General features: G+C 37.6%; 1 protein-coding gene across 1 annotated transcript in view; it reads right to left on the reverse strand.

The window, feature by feature from the left end:
• Nucleotides 1-19,960, reverse strand: part of igf1ra (insulin-like growth factor 1a receptor) — a 91,724-nt gene that overhangs the window by 71,255 nt on the left and 509 nt on the right. The window contains exons 1-2 of the mRNA XM_083553215.1: nucleotides 19,368-19,960; nucleotides 6,267-6,827 (exon numbers count right to left, since the gene is read on the reverse strand). The exon at nucleotides 19,368-19,960 is cut by the window's right edge and continues 509 nt beyond it. Coding sequence (XP_083409341.1) covers nucleotides 6,267-6,827; nucleotides 19,368-19,518 — 712 coding nt within the window. The 5' untranslated portion in view covers nucleotides 19,519-19,960. The remainder of the gene's footprint in view (nucleotides 1-6,266; nucleotides 6,828-19,367) is intronic.

The raw sequence follows: 19,960 nt of genomic DNA on the forward strand, positions 1-19,960 counted from the left end.
TTGCATCCTGGTAAAATTCAAAATCAAGGTTGTTGGTTGCGATAAAAAAATCTTTTACAGTTATGCTGATAATGGGTTCAAATCGTCTCTTTTTTCCACATATGGCTGATATCTACAGTGAAGAGCTTCAACATGTTGCTGTTTGGGTAATCTATCAAGCATACTTTGGAAAAAGAATAAGGAAGCCTGTTCATCTGTGTTTTACTTTTCTCATCCCTTTCTGTTTTCTCTCTCTGCTCCGATGCTTTGTTCTGGATTGAGAATAGTCGTATTGAGTTGCGGCTAAAGTTAGCATACCCAGAGGACAGCACTGCATTCTGCCACCTCGGCTGCACGGGAAGTCGGCCTGTCTGTTCTCGGCGGTTTTCTTTACGCAGATCTTCCAAAAACTCAGAGCAAACATAAAGCCTCCCACACATGTCTGGTAAGATTATGCTGCTTAAGAAAAACACACTACCCTGAGTGATGGCATAAAAAATAAAAAAAAAACATGCAGCCCCTCCCCTCTACACACACACACACACACACACACACACACACTCAAACAGACACATGCACATGCATATACACCCACCCACACAAAGGAACAAAAACATGTTCCCAGCATCCTCTTGTCAAAGGACTCGACAGTGTCTGTGCGTGCCTGTGCCTACAAACACACAGACACACTCTCTCCATCAAGGCTGCTGTGCAGTTCCCTCTCATTCATGCTCTCACTACAGCAGTGACTATAGTTGTAAAAGCTCCTGCATAATAAAACTCCTACACACATACATTATTTCTAATATACATGGACACCAGTTTCTCCTATTACAAAAAATACAGAGGCACACCAGATCACCATTCTCAAATACTTCAATGTTGTAGGCCTACTTCAGATGCGACGTTTATTCAAAAAGGCAGTGACCTATCCCTCCTTTTCCTCAGCTCTCTTTCAAAAGAGATGCTATCAGTTTGTCAGAGCTGTCTTTTGGCACAGAACCTCGGGGCAGATTACAGAAGAAAACAAAAGACAGACAGTCAGACAGACAGACAGGCCAAGTTTTTTCCCCCAGTGGAGAAATTTGACCCCACAGTCCTCATGTCCAGTCAACACGACACAACCTTGACCCAACCAATGAGAAAATGCATTGCACAAACCCTTAACAGGATGCAGACACAAGATGTAGTAACTAGCTGGCCACTCTAGTCTAAAAAAACTAAAATAATGCAAGTGCACATGCAGCCAGTTGCCTTTGTTACAATGCTGACAGGAATATTCTACAGTAGAGGGTCTGTGGGTGAGGCAAACGACTTCGTCAGTATTCAGGACTTTTCGGTATTTTTCCGAATCATTGCTGTCTGTGTTTTGTTTCCCGCTGCTGAGGAATGTAAAAAATGTCAGCTATGCAAGCTAGAGCCAAACTGTCGGTGTTTGGTGAGGAAAATCGCCTTTGGAGTAACCCTGAGGATTGTTCGTTTGTGTGTGTGTGTGTGTGTAAGGCCATGAGCCTCTCTGCGTCACCTTGCAGCTCATCAGCAAACTACCCACCACTCCCCTCTGCTCCTTGCCTTTCTCTTTCCCTCTCTCCCAGTTGGGGGTGACTTAACGACATGCTTGTCTGGAACACAGGAACCAAATGAAACCAGTCCACAGAGCAGATGCAGTCATGAGACACCAAAGATACGTGTACACTTATACATAAACACTCTTACAAACACATGCGCATGCACTCACACACACACACACACACACACACACACACACACACACACACACACACACACACACACACACACACACACACACACACAAAACACGGCACAGGGCTAAGGCCAAGTAGTAAGATAAGATAAGATAAGATAAGATAAGATAAGATAAGATAAGATAAGATAAGATAAGATAAGATAAGATAAGATAAGATAAGATAAGATAAGATAAGATAAGATAAGATAAGATAAACCTTTATTCGCCCCACAGTGGGGAAATTTCTTTGTTACAGCAGCAAATGACAGAAATAAAAATAAATGCAAATATATAAAAAGAATATACACATACTATAATATACAGTATATACACAGTACAATGTATAAATACAAACAAGGGGGGGAAAAAAGTACGTATTGCAGGTAGTATTGCACATAGGTGGTAATGCACACAGGTAATGTTTACACAGTTAACAGTAATAAGTGTGTATTATGGCGACTGGTTTACTGGAAGCAGCTTTTGATTTGTAGTCAGACAGTCTGCTTGAGGGTGAGATGCTTGAATCTCTGGATGCTGAGGAAACCTGTCTAATGCCTGGAGATGTTTAATATTGCTGGCAAATTTGACAAAAAACTTAACGGATCAAGTTTACTATGTCTCTATTTGAACATTTCTGACTAAAACCTGCTAGCTGTTTTTACAGACAAGGAGAAGGTTGGCATTAGATTTAAAATCCGACTGTGTGAAATTTGTTGTACATCTATAAATGAGACAGCAAAGAGGATTCGATCCAAATCTTTTTTCCTACAGAAACAAATACAAAGGAAGCTGATTTATTTGTTTATGTACTTAACTTCTAAAAAAATTTGCTGCACGTGCGGGTGTGGTTTCCGAACTTCTGTTCAGCTGCTTTTTATGGTTTATTTTTTTTTTTTTGCTTTGCTTTCATGACTTTGTATAGGTTTATTTTGTTTCCTGAGCATACAGAATGGGGAAGTAAGCCAAGTAAAACTCCTTTAAATACATTTAGCATCAAAGAAAGTCTGGCTTTAAACAATGAAAATGAAAAAATGGACATATAATCATTATTGTGCAAGTCAACGCACGCTACCAGTGACTCCTTTATTGGCGCCTAAAGCTATATTTAGGTGCTTTCTCATTATGAATAAATTAATATATTGTGGCAAATTGTCTTTAATGGCTAGATTATTATTGCCACCCCATTATACAGTATATACACCACTGCATATAAGCAAATACACTTTCCAAACATCTGCAAGCACATTAGGCTTAAAAATTGCATTTTATAAACATTTAGTTACATTTATTTATTAAACTTCTGTTTTGGGCTCAAAAGCCATGCATATACAAATGAACATCGAAAACTAAAAATGTGAAAGACGACATAGATTGTGTGATACAGAACAGTAACCTGTTGCTATAATGGTTCACTAAGGGGTGAAAATACATTTCTGGGAATTAAAGGCCTGTTGACATTTATTTGAGGTCTGAAATTGTCTAAAATACATGTCTTTGTACAGATTAAAAAAGGTGGCATGGATGAACCCTTGCTAGTGACTACATCAAGGTGTGCAGCAAAGGTGTTTAAACATGGTGATGTGACAGCAGAAAAAAGGTTGGCTGAGTTGCTTTTAACAGTGTCAGATAGGGGTTACAGGTAGGGGGGAAAAGGGGTAGAGGAAAATTCTCAGGAGGGAACAGTAAACCAGAAGACAGAATGAGCAGTGATGGCAGAAAAGATGAATTAAGCGATGGTAATAAGAATAAGGGGAGGTCAAAGGGCAAAGATGCAGGTCTGTTCAAACTCTCCCCAACATTGTGCTGTGAATCTGTGATGGACAATTTTTGTGACAAAGTTATTTTTCCTATCAACCTACATGCAAACACATATTTTAATACACAGCTATTATCCATCAAGATGATCAGTCTTTTAGACAGTCACAGTCTGTATTAAGGGAAATAAATCTTTGTGTAAGCATTGAAATAATGGATTCTGTAATGCTAAAACCCTTTTAAAAAAGTATTCCTCCTGTCCTAAGGAGACAGAAAGGAGACACTTCCTTAATTGCAGTTTTGTGTAACAACAAACAAACGGAGACCAAGCAACCGAGAATGAGCACCATCAAAGTTTCAAATGAAGAGGTTTTCCACTCACACACAAACCACACACACAGACCCTCACAAACATCAGCAAGCACATGCTCGAACAAGCAGAGGAATGTGATCTAATGCTTTAAATGTTCAAACCAAACACAATAGATCTCGAGTAGACATCCCACATCTCATTTCACTCATGAACACACAAATGCAAAGAAAAATCCAGCAAGCTGAGTGAGTGGTAGAGGACAGCATCTCTCTGTGGCATAATTAGAGAGAGCATAACTCTAGGATAGAAGCCATCTCCAGGCCGACTACAAAACCACTGTGTGCCCTTGAAGAAACATCTGGGCTTAAGAAAAACAAGTCAATTATGTGGACGAGGTAGCAGGAGGGAAGAAAGAAAAGTGGGAAGGATATGTCCTTTAAAAAGCACTATAGAGGTTGGACCTGAGAGCCACTGAGGGGCGGTACAGCCCACAAGCAGGCAACATAAACACCTTCAACATGTACCACCCTCCTCTTCCCGCTTCGGCCTGGATTCCTATCTGCTATCTGCAACCTGAGCCCATTAGGCCTTATCTTCCTCTTTGAAACCTTAAGGTTGTTCTTTCATGTTCTTGTTTGAGTTTACCTCTGTTTTACTTTACTATAAGTACAGGGTAAATATGTCTGGGAAGCGCTGTTTAGCTGCCCTTTTTTACCAACTTCATCTCTTTTACTTTCTTTTTGTTTTCGCCAGCAATGGTAGAGCCTGGAGCATACACACAGAGCATAAAGCCATGTGGTGCCACTTCCCAAAGCAAATTTTGCGCCCCTTTTGATGCTTTGTGGGCAAACCGAGACAGAACAAAAAACGCCCTCAGCCAGGTGGGAGATGATGACTAGTTCCTGTAAATCAAGCACTAACCACCCATGAATTAAGCAGGACTTTCAGCAGGTTCTTTCTGTTGTGCCTACCTGCCCTTTGCTTTGTTTTTGGGTGGTGCTGAGGGAGTCTTGGATATAGATGACTCACACAGCCCCTAAAGACTTACTACTCAGACACAACATTATCATACCAAACAGGTGTGCAGAGAAACAGGTGCTGACACGTCTACGAAAGACTGCTGGTAACTGCCAGTATCAGCACACAGGGGGTGACTGAAAAACAAAGCTACATCCATTACTCTTGTCCGACCTCACGTCCTTCAACACCAATTCTCCTTATACTGAACGACTCTGTACAACAGTACACAGCCCTCTGCTTCCCACATATCTCGCAATATGTATGTGCGGAAGGTTTGATTTCCTGCGTTTGTCTTCATGTTTGTTTAGGAGGAAAAGAAGAGGAGGGGCAGAGATCAGCTTAGCTCATCTAGACCATAAAAGAACCCAAAAGGCACTGCTGATGGCCAAGGCTGGGAGCGAGCTCCAGCCTATTTTCTCTACTATGGTTTTTTTTCCAGAATGCTAGTGTACTTGAGAAAGGAAAAGAGGGCACACAATGCACAAGTTTCCCAGACATTCCAAGACAACCCTCAGCCAGATGTGAGGAGACATGCTGGCATCTATTAATGTGAACCAGTCATGAATAAAGGCATGTAGATTGAGATGTGTTACACTGAAAAATACAGTCTGCTGCTTTTAAGAGCTGGGACAAAATTCTAAGAGCAGTATCGATCTCTCTGTTTTTTTTTTAAGGATAGTATGTAATTAGGAAAAGGCATCACTGTCGTGTTGTTCGCCACAAACATTTTCTAGTAACCTGGTCACCAGAATTCAGAAATATCTCTGTATTTTTTAAAAGGGGAAATACCGACCACCACCTGTAACTATTGTCACAGCTTTTATGACAGCTTGGTCATAAGTCAATCAAGAGAACTTAGATAAGGTTAGTAAAACATTTACTCGATAACACTCAAACTGTCAGACAGATCTCCAGCTTACTACCAGTAGTATTGTAGCAGCTAGTCCAATATTAGTGTAACTGTCATAAAAACTAATATTTCAGTAACAGCTTTTATTAGAATATTAATAATTAGACAGTTTATACAAAGTAAGACAAGCCAGTCTATAAAATGTTTAGTAATTTACCGGTGGCTGCATAATAAGCAGACATGTACACCAACAGTTAATAACCAACTTATATGAATGTAAACTCCCTCAACTTGCACACAGTGAAAGACACTCCAACACACACACATGCTCCACGTCCTGGGCCATAAAAATGACTACCTACTGAGTTATGTGCCATGTGACAGATGAGCAGGGTCTAAGATAACTTGGATTAGCACAATGTTTCATATTACCGGCTAGCTATTCATTACTGACAGCTGATAAACTAAGAAGTGTTCACTGTTTCAATGCATATTTCCCAGCAGAGCTCAGCAATCCTAGCCATCATCAACAAAATAAAAGGCAATCATCATGTCATATTATAGTGATCATCTGATATTAACACAAATCCCAACAATCTTACCTTTCTGGCAGTGGCTGGAAGTCCAGCAGCGGTAGCTATAATTGCCGTTAAAGCTGGTTCTGAAGCACTGAGGGTTTTCCTCCATAATGCCGGGGCAGACATCGACGCATTCTTTGGACATCTTGTTTCCAGCAACATAGTTATTAAACTCTGCATCCATAATGAGCGACCAGTCCACCGAGTCAAGATAGCACAGCTCTGGGTTCTTCTCAATTCTAATGGAACCTCGTGTGATGTTCCTCAAATTGTACAGGCCGATGTCTTTCAGGCTGATCATCTCAAAGATTACCAGGGCATAGTTGTAGAACAGGTTGCGTCCTCGGATGACACTGAGGTTGGGGAAGAGCGTGCTGAGGCTGTCAAGGCCGGCCACGCGGAAGAGAAGAAGGTAGTCTGTGACCATGGTGAGCTTGGGGAAGCTAAGCATTCGAAACTCCTGATGAGGGTTGTGGTTTTTGTCTCCTATCAGGAGGATCTGCAGGTAGCCTTCCACCACTGTGCAGTTCTCCAGCTTCTTGAACTCACTGATGTCATTGCGGATATCAATGTGAGGACCACAGACTGTTGGAAAAGAGAGAATACAGTCAGATATCTGAAATGGGAAGAAACGTGGACATTTTTATTAGCATCATTATTGCTATATTTAGGAACTTACAGATGCCTAATTATATTTTTCTATCATATTTGAAAAGTAAGGTTTTGCAGTAGAGCTGGTAGGGGTCAAAAAGAAAGGTTTTAAATAAATATTAATACAGTCAGTTCCAATGTACTAACGTGGTCGGATGAGTGGCTTTTAAAGAGTAATTATACTTAGTATAACCACACTGGAATATATGGCTGTGTGCATCACTCCACTTGACAGTATTCCCACTGAAACCTTTACTAGAGTGGTAGAGTTCAGACATCATCAGCTGACTTGTCAAAGAATTCATACTGAATTTATATATGAAAGCTCATTGGTCAAATTAGAAGAATGAAATAGAAAAATGGAACCCAATTTCACCAGATGCAACTTTAACAAAAATGTACAAATCACAGAGCTTGTAACCCAGATATCCAAACAATTATTGGTGAATGTGGATTTTTCAGCATCTATTTCCATTCAAAAAGCAAACATAAAAACTTATTTACATATATATTGTCTGTTCATCATAAAACCATTGTATAAAAGTAATTTTACAATTTCAATTATGCTGTTATACTAAATATCAGCACCTGCAGACTAGTGGCAAAAGCCAAATCACAACCATGCCAATATTTAGTAAAACTGTACTCAAGGTTGTGCAATATTGCTGAAATATATCTAGGGCTGCAACAACTAATCGATAAAATCAATAATGAAATCCGTTGTCAACGAATGCCGTTATCAATTAGTTGGGCTGCTTAAGTTACGGGCTACCATGACGGTAAGATAATACATCATGGCAAACAGTACAGGGTCAACAGTCAAAAAAGTGGTATTGTGGAAACTGTTTGTTTGCTAATTTCGGGACAGTCGCACTGGATCTGTTCTGTCATGACTCACAAGCATCATGGGTTTCATTAAAATGGTGCGAACAAACAGTAAATCTAAAAGCAGCAAATAACAGCGTCAGTAAGCGATTACATTTTTAGTCACTGTTGTGGTTTTTCCGTGAATGACTATGCATTCGTACACCAATGTATATTTTTTAATTTTTTTATCAAACCTGTTAGCTTGCTGCATTTCTCCGTTCCATTCTCTTTCGTCTACTATAACAGTTGGCTTATCTGTACAAATGCTTGTTTTCAATGTTTCTATATTAAATTTATGCACATATCATTTAATTATTATACCAAATTAAAGTAATTATTTCTTCTAGATGCTTATATCTTCACAAATGAACAAAATATCTGTATATTTTTTAAACAATTGTCAAAACAATGTTATATTGTATTTTATATTGAATATTTTTAAACATGGTTGTCAACTTGCCATCTGCAAAATACAATACAAATGTTGAATTACACAAATTGCTTCACCTTGCATACTCAAATGCTGTATTTTTTATATTTATTATATTTTATATTTTTTTACTGTAGGAAACAACACAGAATGAGTGAATTTGTTCAAAAGAAGAAAAAAAAAACACTTCTTAACAAGCAGCCACTATAAACTTTTTGTCTAAATTAAAGATAATTAAACTCAATATCTGGCTTTTGCATTTTTTTAAATACAATTTTATACAGAAATACCCTGAATTAGGGTTTTATAAAGTTATAATAAACAAAACATCTAATACAATAAAAAACAAAACAAAAAACATTTATTTTTATATCTGATTAATCAAGAAAAATAAATCGCCCCATTAATCAATAATCAAAAGAATCGTTAGTTGCAGCCCTAAATATATTCCACTGCACATATCCACACTTTGTTCACATGACACACAAGTGGCATTATAGCGTTTGTTCCTTGTTCTTATGAAGTGATGCCAACAGACAGAGTCAACTAAGGCAAGCTCAGTGTGGCAGTTCAATGTGTTGGGAAACAAAAAAACAGGCATTTATGTGGAGACTCATGTTCTCTGTATAGTTTTGTGGGATACGGGATCCAAGAGTCTTCTAAAAAATGTTTTTCACCGCAAATGACCCCAGTGTTTAAAAAAGGCCACCCGTGTCTACGAGTAACACAAAAAGCAACCTGTATGCAAAACCAGAGCTTAGAGCCCCAGTATTTTTCTTATCCACTCCTCTCACTCACACAAAAGACCACAAATAATGCATCTTTGTTTTATTTTGGAAAACTTATATCTGCTTTCAAAAAGCAATTTGAAGAAGCTACTAGCAGTTACACAAAAGTCCTGGTGAAGAGTCAAGTCTGAGTATGGACAAAAGCTCCCATAGTTTATATTAGACAAGCAAGCTGTGATATTGTGCACAAGCTTATTGGTCCTCTATCAGAAATCAACTGAACAGTACCTTCTTTATCTTAACCAACGGATATGATCAAACCGCAATCACAAAAAGTCAGATAATGTAAATAACATTGTACTTGCTAAAACAAAAGAATAATCTTATACTAAAACTAAAACAACTACATAAAAGAAGGAAGTTTTTTAGAACTTAAGTGGCACACAAGACATGTGAATAAGTGCACTCCTTACGTTTGTTTTTTAGATTCCTGGCAAGACTTGGGTAGCTCTGCTTCACACAGCTAGTAACACACATCACTTCCAAACATCCAAAACACTATCTTAATATGTGTCTAACACCACAGCAGTAATAAAACTGAGGGCAAATCTGCAGATAGTCCCAGCACGTCGAAACATTTTACAGAGGGTCTTTTCCTGTTGTGTTATTTTCTTATGAGAAAGAATCTCAGGAGAAACACACACACACATCTGAGAAGTCGAACAACCACTATGACACCCTGCCAAGAACGTGAATCCTATTTGACATTTCTCATTCACCCAGCTTGCCCAAAATAGTGAGCACATTGTTTATTAAGCTCCTGTCAGCCTGGTGGGGCATCCAAATTTAGAACGGAAATGACTGCTCCATGAGAAAATAGTATTTGTTTCTCGTATCACTGCACGGCCGTGCTCGGAAGCCAGGGAGTTGTATGTCCCCTTTGTTTCATCCTTGGATTTTTTTTTGTTCTCTCTTTCTCTTCCTGCTGCCAGAGAGGAGGAGGAGGGCTGGATTGGCATAAACACAAAGACTAATTTGTTTGTTGGTAAAGAGAAACTCTGCTTCTCGGTTCCTGTTGGATTCATTAATGAAATCAGTCCAGCATTACATGAATGAAACGGCTCAGGAAGAGTATCTATTGATCTGTGCATACAACTAATTAATAGAAACAATTCAGCTCCAACACATAAAATACCAATTATTCTCTTATATACACTTTTATATAGACATTTAACAAATTGTCTGTATTGGCAGGACTGTGCAACCTGCCTGGAGCCAACTGACACAGCCATGTGCCCACCAGTTGACCTCTGCTGTGAATCCAACAGTGATCTGAGACCTGTTTCCCAGCTCCCATTCCAGTCCCATTCCTGTTATGGAGATCCAGCTCTTCCGTAAACACACGCTCAGCGAGAAATACATCTAATGCCCTGTTCCCCTGGTCTGGCCCACAAGGACTGCATTGAACTCAAAGTAGACAAAGTCTTTGCAGTTTTCAAAATATCCAACTATTGTATACTACTTATTTAGTATATTATTATTTCTGTTTGACATGTTAAGAGTGATGGGAAAAAATACTATCCAGAAACAAACATAACTTTTTTCCAATCCCTCAAATTCTTAAGACCTGTCAAAAGTCCCCACTTTGTCATTTTAAAATGACTTGAATAAATAAATAATAAACTGATAATTGTATAGGTATTTTTCAATAATCATTCATAATGTTTAGATATTCATAAAATGTGCCTTTGATTATAAAGCTGTAGATTGTTGATGTCTGAATGGTAACTACTAAACTTTTTCCTGATTTATTTGTTTGAACTTATTTGAGGTTATGGGAACAGACTGAAAACTGATCTCACGCAATGTCTCATCAATGTTTATTTCTCGCCAGTAAGCACACATCTGGACATAAATATTATATAAATCATTTAATTTTAAAACCACAAACTTCACATCCTTTTTTTTTTTTTTTTTTTTTTACCCAGGCTCAGGAACTCAGAACAGGCTTACAATAAAATTTTAATTTTAATTAAATACTGTATATACTATGTACTTTAAAATGACAATATTGCAATTCTTGAAATCCAATAAGCTGAACATGAAAATCCTCTTGTTTCTCTTACACACTGGCCTTGGGACCAGATCTCAAAGTGAAATCTTAAATCTTCTTTAAAAAAAAAAATGTCTAAAAGCATATTAACCTATGATTCTAATGAGATTTGAAGGTTATATTTAAAGGTTTTGGCATAAGACCATGAGATCTGATCTCAATAGGTGCCAATTCATGGAAATTTTTATATTCGGATAATTGGCCTAAAAGTATTATAACATTAAGGTACTTGGACAAAAATTTATTGATATATTTGCATTATTCAAATATTTTTGTAAGCCTGTTCACCTCCTTGAGTTTCTGGGCCCCATAGACTTTAGAAACACACTGTAATGAAAAATAAAAGGTCTGCCAAGATGTGAAGGATTCTATATGGAAGTTAATTGCACAAGTGTGTTCATAACAAATAAACCTGAAATCTAACCTTCTCTCTGTGTTCTCTTAGATCAGCCAATAGTCACTACCTCCTCATTATGGGTGCAAGCACTGAGATACAGTAACTTCGATATCACAGACTATACTGTGACATTTGCAAAAGGTCTTTTGGCTGTGAAAAACGTAAACAAACGTTTGAGCTCACAACTTTCTGACTTGTAGACTTAAACCACTTAGCCTACACTTGCTTTGATTTGCTTTTACTGACTCAAGAACCTTTACCTTTAAAATAACTCAGAGCAAAAGGTTTTTATGTGCTTTCAACCATAGTGTGTGAATTTACATGCTTTATTTAACCATATAAAAAAAAGAAATATATATATATTAGGCAGGGTGTCATGTTCATCAAAAAAGTCACTAAAGTATAAGGCATAAAAAGTGATTTAGCAATTTTCAGATGTTGACAAAAAGAGAATCATTTATACCATTCTCCTGCACAAACATTAGATATCCGAGGATATTTTGTGTTTTGGGGTATTTTACTGTGAATCAGTTCACTGTGCACTCAATCAATCTATATAGAGATATGCGATGTGGACATAAAATATCTCAGGTCGATAGAAAAGTGTCCATCGATAGATTTTTTTCACTATAGTCAAAAGCCAACTTGTCATTAGGTCAGAGCTTCACTAGAAACAAACTTGTGTTCATTGGATTCCTGACACCTGAAGCTGAATAGAGAATTTTAATCTACTTTTTTAATATATTTTTGTAATTTATATTGCTCTTCTTTTAATCGTGTTGTTTTTTCCTTGTCTCTCATTTGCAATGCATTCTTATTTGCATCCGTTCTTTTCAATGTCACTTCCAAATAAAAATAGAAAAGAGATAATGTGTTTTACTAGTATTGTTTCACACACTTATCAAAAAGCAGTCATTTCGTATAGATATATTCAAGATAAATGTCTGTCATTAAAATTATTTTAGAGCTTTATCAGTTTTGGTAGCCATTTTTAGAAAACCCTCACACCATGGAATTTTCTGAACTTGAGAAGTATGTGAAAACTAAGCATTTCCTGAATTCGACACCATTGAAAGCAGTGATAACGTCACAGCAGGGAAATCAATCTTTTTTTGTGAGATACATGAGATAAGATGCACAGCATGCAACAGTAAGTCCACACCCTCTCACACTCTTTTACTTCGCTCATTAGCAACACGAAGCTGCAGGAAATCTAATCGTGGCATCGAAAGGCTGCGCGTAGTGTCGTCCATTAGATAAGTCTAGAGTCCACAGTGCTTCAGAAAAAGCAAACAGAAAGCCGGGCGTCTCTTCTTCTCAGCATGCTATTCACACCGCTGAGCAAACAGACATATCGGAAATCCAGCATCCACTGTTTGCGTTTGATAACCTGACCCTGGCCTTCCACAGGAATCTCTGAAGCAGGGGAGGCTACGAGGGTCTCCTTTGTGTGATCAAGCCATAGTGCACTTGAGCAAACACGGCTGTTATGAAATGGTTCACAAGTACTTCCCGGGTGCTCAGGAGGAATGTTAGCGGAAATTCACAATTTCAACTCGTCTTAACTGTTTTGCTCCAATGCAAATATTCCCTGCATGCCGAAAGGCTTTTATTCATCAAGGGACTGTTGTTTAATAGTAGTAACCCATGATTAGATTTAGTTTGCCACTCATTAAGGTGATTAGACTTGCCCTGTAATGTTAAGGTGCTTTCACAAGTGTACTGTTAATCCATCTGAATTAAAAGGCTATATATTTTCCCTCTTGATGCCCTTCATTTAGGCAGGTGAGTATCACACTCCAGTGCACACCACAGTCTAAGGTGGACTCAGTCCGGTTCCAAGTAAACTCTAATATGTTTTGATTGTAGTAATAAAAAGATTTGACTCTGAATCGACCCAACTGCAGGAAGTAAACCCAACCTAAACACACATTTTATTCTAGATACAAGCTCCTAAACTAACCCTTTAGAAGGAAACTAAGCCAAAGAACACATTCTGATTATTCAAGCCAATAAAAAACATGAAATAAAAACAGCATGCGATACATAAAATTAGTTAGAACCAACTGTTGATTTTTGTGATTTGTGATCCATATGTGGGAAAGTTTTTTTATCAATGTATTTCTGACCAATGGATAAATTAGTTTTCTGAGTATGTTTTCAGACTTTTCTCCTTTAGCCAATGTTTTTTTTTTTTATCCTTTTGCTTGATTTTTATTGTGTTCAATGGGTTGATTTTTATAACACCAAATTAAACCGAATAGCAAGTAAACCAAAATTATGAATTTCACTCTGATGACAAACTTGGCAAAAGGTCTGATATGAGTAAAAGTGCCCTAAGAGACAGTAAGACAGCCAACTGAACCGATTTAGCCGTTTATAATCAAAGAAATTAGATAATAGGCTTACTTAATTCATTCAAAATATGAAAAATAACTATCAATTAGGCACTGTCCCAATAAAAAAATTTTTTTATTTATAAATAAATAAAGAAATGAATCAATAATGAATTAATTAATCAGTAGCTGTTAATAGTAATATCACAGTATCTGATGATACTGGTAGCATTTATTAGCAGGTAACCTATTTTACAAGAGAACACAACTGCCTATTTCTGGCCTCCTTCTGTCTATTAAGGTTAAGTGAGCTGAAATGTTTTTATTTAACAATAAATCTAAATTTGTATCCATCGCTAGTCAGTTATTCAAGTCTGTGCATTTCTTGTTGAATAATAAAAGCAGCAACGTTTACCGTCCATTTAATCCAATTACAGAAAATGTTTTGCACTGGACTGCTCCCAAGAGATGATGGGATCGAGCAAACACCACTCTCACGTGGAGAGGCACGAAAGCAAGACTCTGGCTTCCCCCCAAAAGAGCTTGCACCTGCCACCTCAACTGTGCTTAATCCTCCCCACATGCTGGAAGTCATCTGACCACTGGTCTTGTGCTACACTTCCCTTCAGTGGCCCTCACATCAAAAGTATGAGCTCATGTGTCAGAGTCCGGCTACAAACAACACCAGCTTTACTTCTTCCCGATCCCCTGCTATGTCTGCATGAACTCTGTCACTGGAGGACAGACTAGACATCACAAAAACCTGTCGCTTAAACCTTATGCTCTGTGCTCACTTGGGAAATATGGCTGCAGTGCTTCCTTATAGAGAAAAGCACAAACATTTTTTTTACAAAAATTTGTAAAAAAAAAACCGTTACTTTAAACACATAACAAGAACATATTTTAACGTCTGCATGTGTTAATGAATATGCAACGCTTATACACTAATATAGATTTTCTGTTCCAAAAATATATATCAAAATTATGTCAGTGTGTTTGGTGTTTCTTTTCAATTTAAATTTTCTGGTGTTTATTGAAATCTTCTATCATTTGCTGCAATTTTTTTTTAGGTTCACATTTTAAGTTGCCGTTCGTTTCAGTCCTTTGACTCTTTTTATTTGCCATTTTCATAAGGACTGAAAATGAAAAGTTCAATAGTAAATTAAAATACAAAACAAACATGGAAATGTCAACTGCTGAAACAAATAGAAAAGTTTATGGAAACTATATTAATGTAACATTTTCATTGAAAACAAGCTGAAATTGTAGTAAATTATACTAATAATAAATATATAAATGCCCTTTTAACTTTAGCTTTCGTGTTTTTTTTTTATTATTAATTTATTATTAATTATATTTTATTTGGTTACAAAATATAGACCGATAGTGTAAATTCTATTCATTTGCAAAGAACTTACACTATCAGTCTATATATTGTATAATATAGAATAATACACATAAGTACTTTTAAAAACAGTTAGCTCGATTTCTACAATGTACATACGAGATTCCACTTGAGATTCAGGCAGAAAAAAAGGAATTACTGATATGTGCTTATTTGAAATGATTACTTATTACTTTAATCAGGATTGAAAATGTTCAGTATGCCACTAATGTCACATTCATTTGACCAAACCAAGTCATTGCATAAATGTAAATTTGAACTTCGAGCACAGATTAAGCACTGATTTTCAGGCTGTATCTATGATCGTTTTTATGCCTTAAATATATATATGTACGAAACAGTTCACCACTTCTCTAGGCAGCAAATATAACAGTAAGTCAGCCTGTAAAAATAAAGCCTGTCCCCACAGTCAGCTATGCTGCACTATAGAAAACAATGAGATGTGAGGAGTGGTTTATTTTGGCCCATTAGGCTAAATGACTCTCCTTGTATTTGATGGTGTATGTGTGGCTCCTAGATTACTTACAAGTGGATAATATGATTTCCTTGTTTAAACTAAAAGCCGTAAAGCTCATCTAGTTGCTCGGCAGAGATGCTCGGCAGAGATGCGCTGCAACCGCTTTGAAGGCACAAACTAGCACAGTGACACAGATTTGGTGACTCACACGCTGCCCTGTTATGCAGGCAGAGCAAGTACAAATGCTCCCCCATGTCCCACCCTCACTGCTACCCCATTAGCAGAGGAGGAATGAAGAGGAGAGAGAGAGAGAGAGAGAGAGAGAGAGAGAGAGAGAGAGAGAGAGAGAGAGAGAGAGAGAGAGAGAGAGAGAGAGAGAGAGAGAGAAAAAAGTGTGTCTGGCAGTCTGGCCAATGCAGAGTGTGTGAGTCATAAGAGCAGAGGCCCACACTGTCTCAGTCACGAGCAGCAAAAACAGAACGAGAGAACTGCCCAGAACTGCAGAGCTCAAGGTAGACAAAAGGTCTTGAGAGAAAAAAAAAAAACACTCTGCCTTTAGAATGTCACTTTGGTGACAGCCATTTCTGCCCATTTTTTCGGCCGCAATGGCTTCAGAATTAACCATAGCACATGACTGCCTGTATAGCATTTTAGAACCCAGTGATCAGACCATCTGAAATAAGTGTCTAGCAGAACAGAATACAAGTTCTCGATCTCGCCTCTCATCCACTGATCTACTCGAATTAAAAAATCCAGCTAAGAAGTCACAGCGGCAAACTAATGACTAATCCTGAAGCACAGCAGAAAGATTTTATCTTTAAATACTGTGTGTGTCAGAGTCTGACAGCAGCCTGGGTGACGACTCACAAGTTAAGCAGCCCGGCAGGCCAGAGACCACCTGCGTGAACGGCAAAGACCAGCAAAACAGTCCACACACTCCCCACTCTTATGATCAACAAAACCCTGTCTGTTTCCCCTGGCCATGTATTTTTACATGTTCTATTTTCAAATCCCTGAGTTTCTCCACTGCCTCTTGCTTGATGAACCGTAGATGCTTGTTTGCCATACAGTTGGGGGAAAAAAGGCATGGAAAGTTCGCTGCGGTTTAACTTGAAAGGGGCTAAATTACATTTTATTAGTCTGACCAGATTATTAAAATGAACAGTACGAAAAAGTTTATGAGACCAATGAGGACTTTCTAATGGCACATAGCCATTAATTGAGCAGTGAATATTTCAAGGCAGATTTTACTCTACATGACTATGAATATCTGGAGGAAGAAAGACTATATTCGAATATTTAAAAACTCACTGATTGACCTTCTCTTTAAATAAATTAAAAAAAAAAAAAAAAAAACACTAACAGCTCTTGTAAACTTGTCTAAAGAAAATACAATTTTGTTGTCAATAATATATGTAACAATTTAAGCGTATAGCTAAGCTGTTGAGGGCCCATGACCAACAGTTCTCTGATAATTATTGGACATGAAATCACTTCCTATAACTGAATCCTTCCTATAACTGAATTCCCAATGAGCAATAAAAAAAAGTTATTCTTAAAATTACTCTAAGGACTTTAAATTAATCTAAAATCATTTTTAAGACAAATAAAACAGATTTTGTTTAGGTTCGAGGGAAAATATGCAATTAATGTAGTTTATAACAGCAAAGTGCTTTTATAACCTGCTTGTCCTTCCTGTAGTCTAATAAATCAAACCAGATATGCGTACTGATTAAAGCCATTCTGTACAGGAATATTTCTGTGTTCATTCATAGGCTTAAATGTAGATGTGATATGACTAAGAGTGCATTTTGAAAATTAAAAAAAACAAAAAAAAAACAGCAATCGAATCAGAAATGTAATTAATTCAACATGTATTATTGATTAATAATCAATAATAAATATTCATTATATGAATAATAAACAATAAAATACAAACTTTCAATTTGAAAAGTGTGTGCATTTAAATACAGTGCACCTGAGTGTCTGGCATAAACATCGCAAACATCGCAGCATAGTTTATCCAATACCTAACTTTGTTTTTGAATCAGTTGCAAACACATATATGGTTTTATTGTCTGGAAGCAAAACAACTTCCCCAAAACACACACCTTTCTGCAATAAATAAAAAAAAATCCACCATAAGCTCACAAACAGACTATCACATTTCAAAAGATGAAACTGTGAAATTAAAGTAATCCAATACTGGCGCATGTGTGGTCTATTTTTTGCAGAATATTTACAGTGTCTAAAGCTGTCTCACTAAGATGAATGCTCTTAGCTTCCAGGATATTATTTTTCTTTTCAATGTAGAAAAACAGTTTTGCTGGTTCTTTACATGTGGCATTCTTATCTACACTGGTTTAAAACTATTTTAAAGGTATAACTACAAACATTTTTCAAACTTTGTATTTAGGCAGCATTAACATGCAACAAATGAGTTTCTAGCAAGGTTCTTTCAAACTTGATTCATTCATCACCAACAGCTGTTTTATCAAGGTCAGGGGGTCACAGTGGATCCTGAGCCCATATTTGAAACACAAGGTGAGAGGCGGTAATACACTGAGAATGAAACGCCAGGTCTTTGCCAGGCGCCAGACATGCACATTCAAACTCTTTTACACCTAGAGGCAATTTTGAGTAGCCATTCCAACTTGGGGCATGTTTCTGAGCACTAGAACTACACACAGGTAGAAACCTGTATGAGTAAGAAATTATGGTATGAAAGACCTTGACAGCGCTGCAGTTTTCATTAGCCAGTTTGTTTAGTCTGCTTTATTTTTTTGGTCCTTCGAATGTTCCATAACTGAAGACAGTATGAAATGATATAATAAGTGATATAACCCAAAACAACTAACAGTTATTCTTGCCAAAATATTTAAACATTTTGGTTTAGTTTGAAGGCCAAATCACATGGCATAAAGCAGCAAACAAAAACAACACCAACATTTTCCAGCACAACAAATCATTTGAAGACACAGCGATCCAGCCTACTTAACCTGATGAAGTGAAGCACAACCCACTTAAAACTGTCTTTGCAATGCAAAACTTCTCCTCGACAAAAACTCACTACAAGACTGCGTGGTTTCTCCTGTAAATACTTTATTGCCAGGAATTACATAAAAAAATAAAATACTTAAATTACTTTATATGTTATGCTGATATTCCTTTATAGACCACACCTTCCAGAAAAAGACCTTTATTTCTCCCATTATAAAAAAAAGCACTGGTGTGTCCAGCAGTAGTTGCTTGTCCCCTTGCAAAAGGCTTCTCAGCTCCATGGTACATAGTTTGCCTGCTCCTGCTCCACCTTATCTCACGAACATTTGCTCTTCAGTTGTAAAGAGACCATGAAGCTCTGCAGGTTAAAGGGTCTCCAGGAATGGTGATGAAAACCCCAGGTGTGAAGCAGCGAGAGCAGAAACCCCTTGGACAGGTGTGTTAGAAAGCTTGCCATAAGATTGTATGGTAGATTGCCTAGATTCCCTACAACTGTTGTTGTTTTTTTGACAACAATCCACGCAATACAGAGGAACTGAAGTGGCCAAAATGGGATGCACCATCAGCAGGCAGCGCGAGGAATACCTGCATCCCACAACCAGGCCTAGCCAAAACACTCAACCACACTCCACCTGCATCGGGGGCACTTTTGAAAGACCACGTTAGGGGTTATGAAATATATAGCGTATATGTTTTAGGGAGAATAATAAACGCTGGAAAAGATATGAAACACACACTTACTCTCTCCGATCTGTCCGCTGGCGGTCTGGCGCATCGTGCCCACACACAGCACCAGACCCCAGAAGAAGGTCGAAATATTTCTTGTTGTTCCTGATCTCATTCCTGTCGCATTTAACGGGTTTCTGAACAACAGAAAGACCTTGTTCCACATGAATAAATAGATAGATAATCTTTAAAAAAAAACAGTACACATTTAAAGGAGAAAACAGCTCCAATCTCCGTCTTTTTTATATTCACTAAAGGAAAAAAAAACAAATTTTTGTTGCAAGATGGACAGACTTGGACAAGGGATCAAAATCTTCGGGGCGAGAAAGCATTCATATCAACGAAGCCTTATTATTCCTGCCAACGCCTGGGACATCTGAACCGTCTCGAGCCGTGCATTTCACACGCACGACAATCCGCATCTTCAGCCTCCATTTCTCGGAGAGAAGGAAAAAAACCGACAGAACGCAGAGCGAGTTCACTTCACACTCCGCAACCGGATAAAAAAAAAAAGATATATAATCTCTCATCCAACACTAAAATGCACTACTCGAAACGCACTGGGATTATTAATTTATTTGTATATGCATGTATTTATTTTTCCTCCA

This window comes from Silurus aristotelis (genome assembly GCF_946808225.1).
Source record: "Silurus aristotelis genome assembly, chromosome: 10".
Lineage (NCBI taxonomy): Eukaryota > Metazoa > Chordata > Actinopteri > Siluriformes > Siluridae > Silurus > Silurus aristotelis.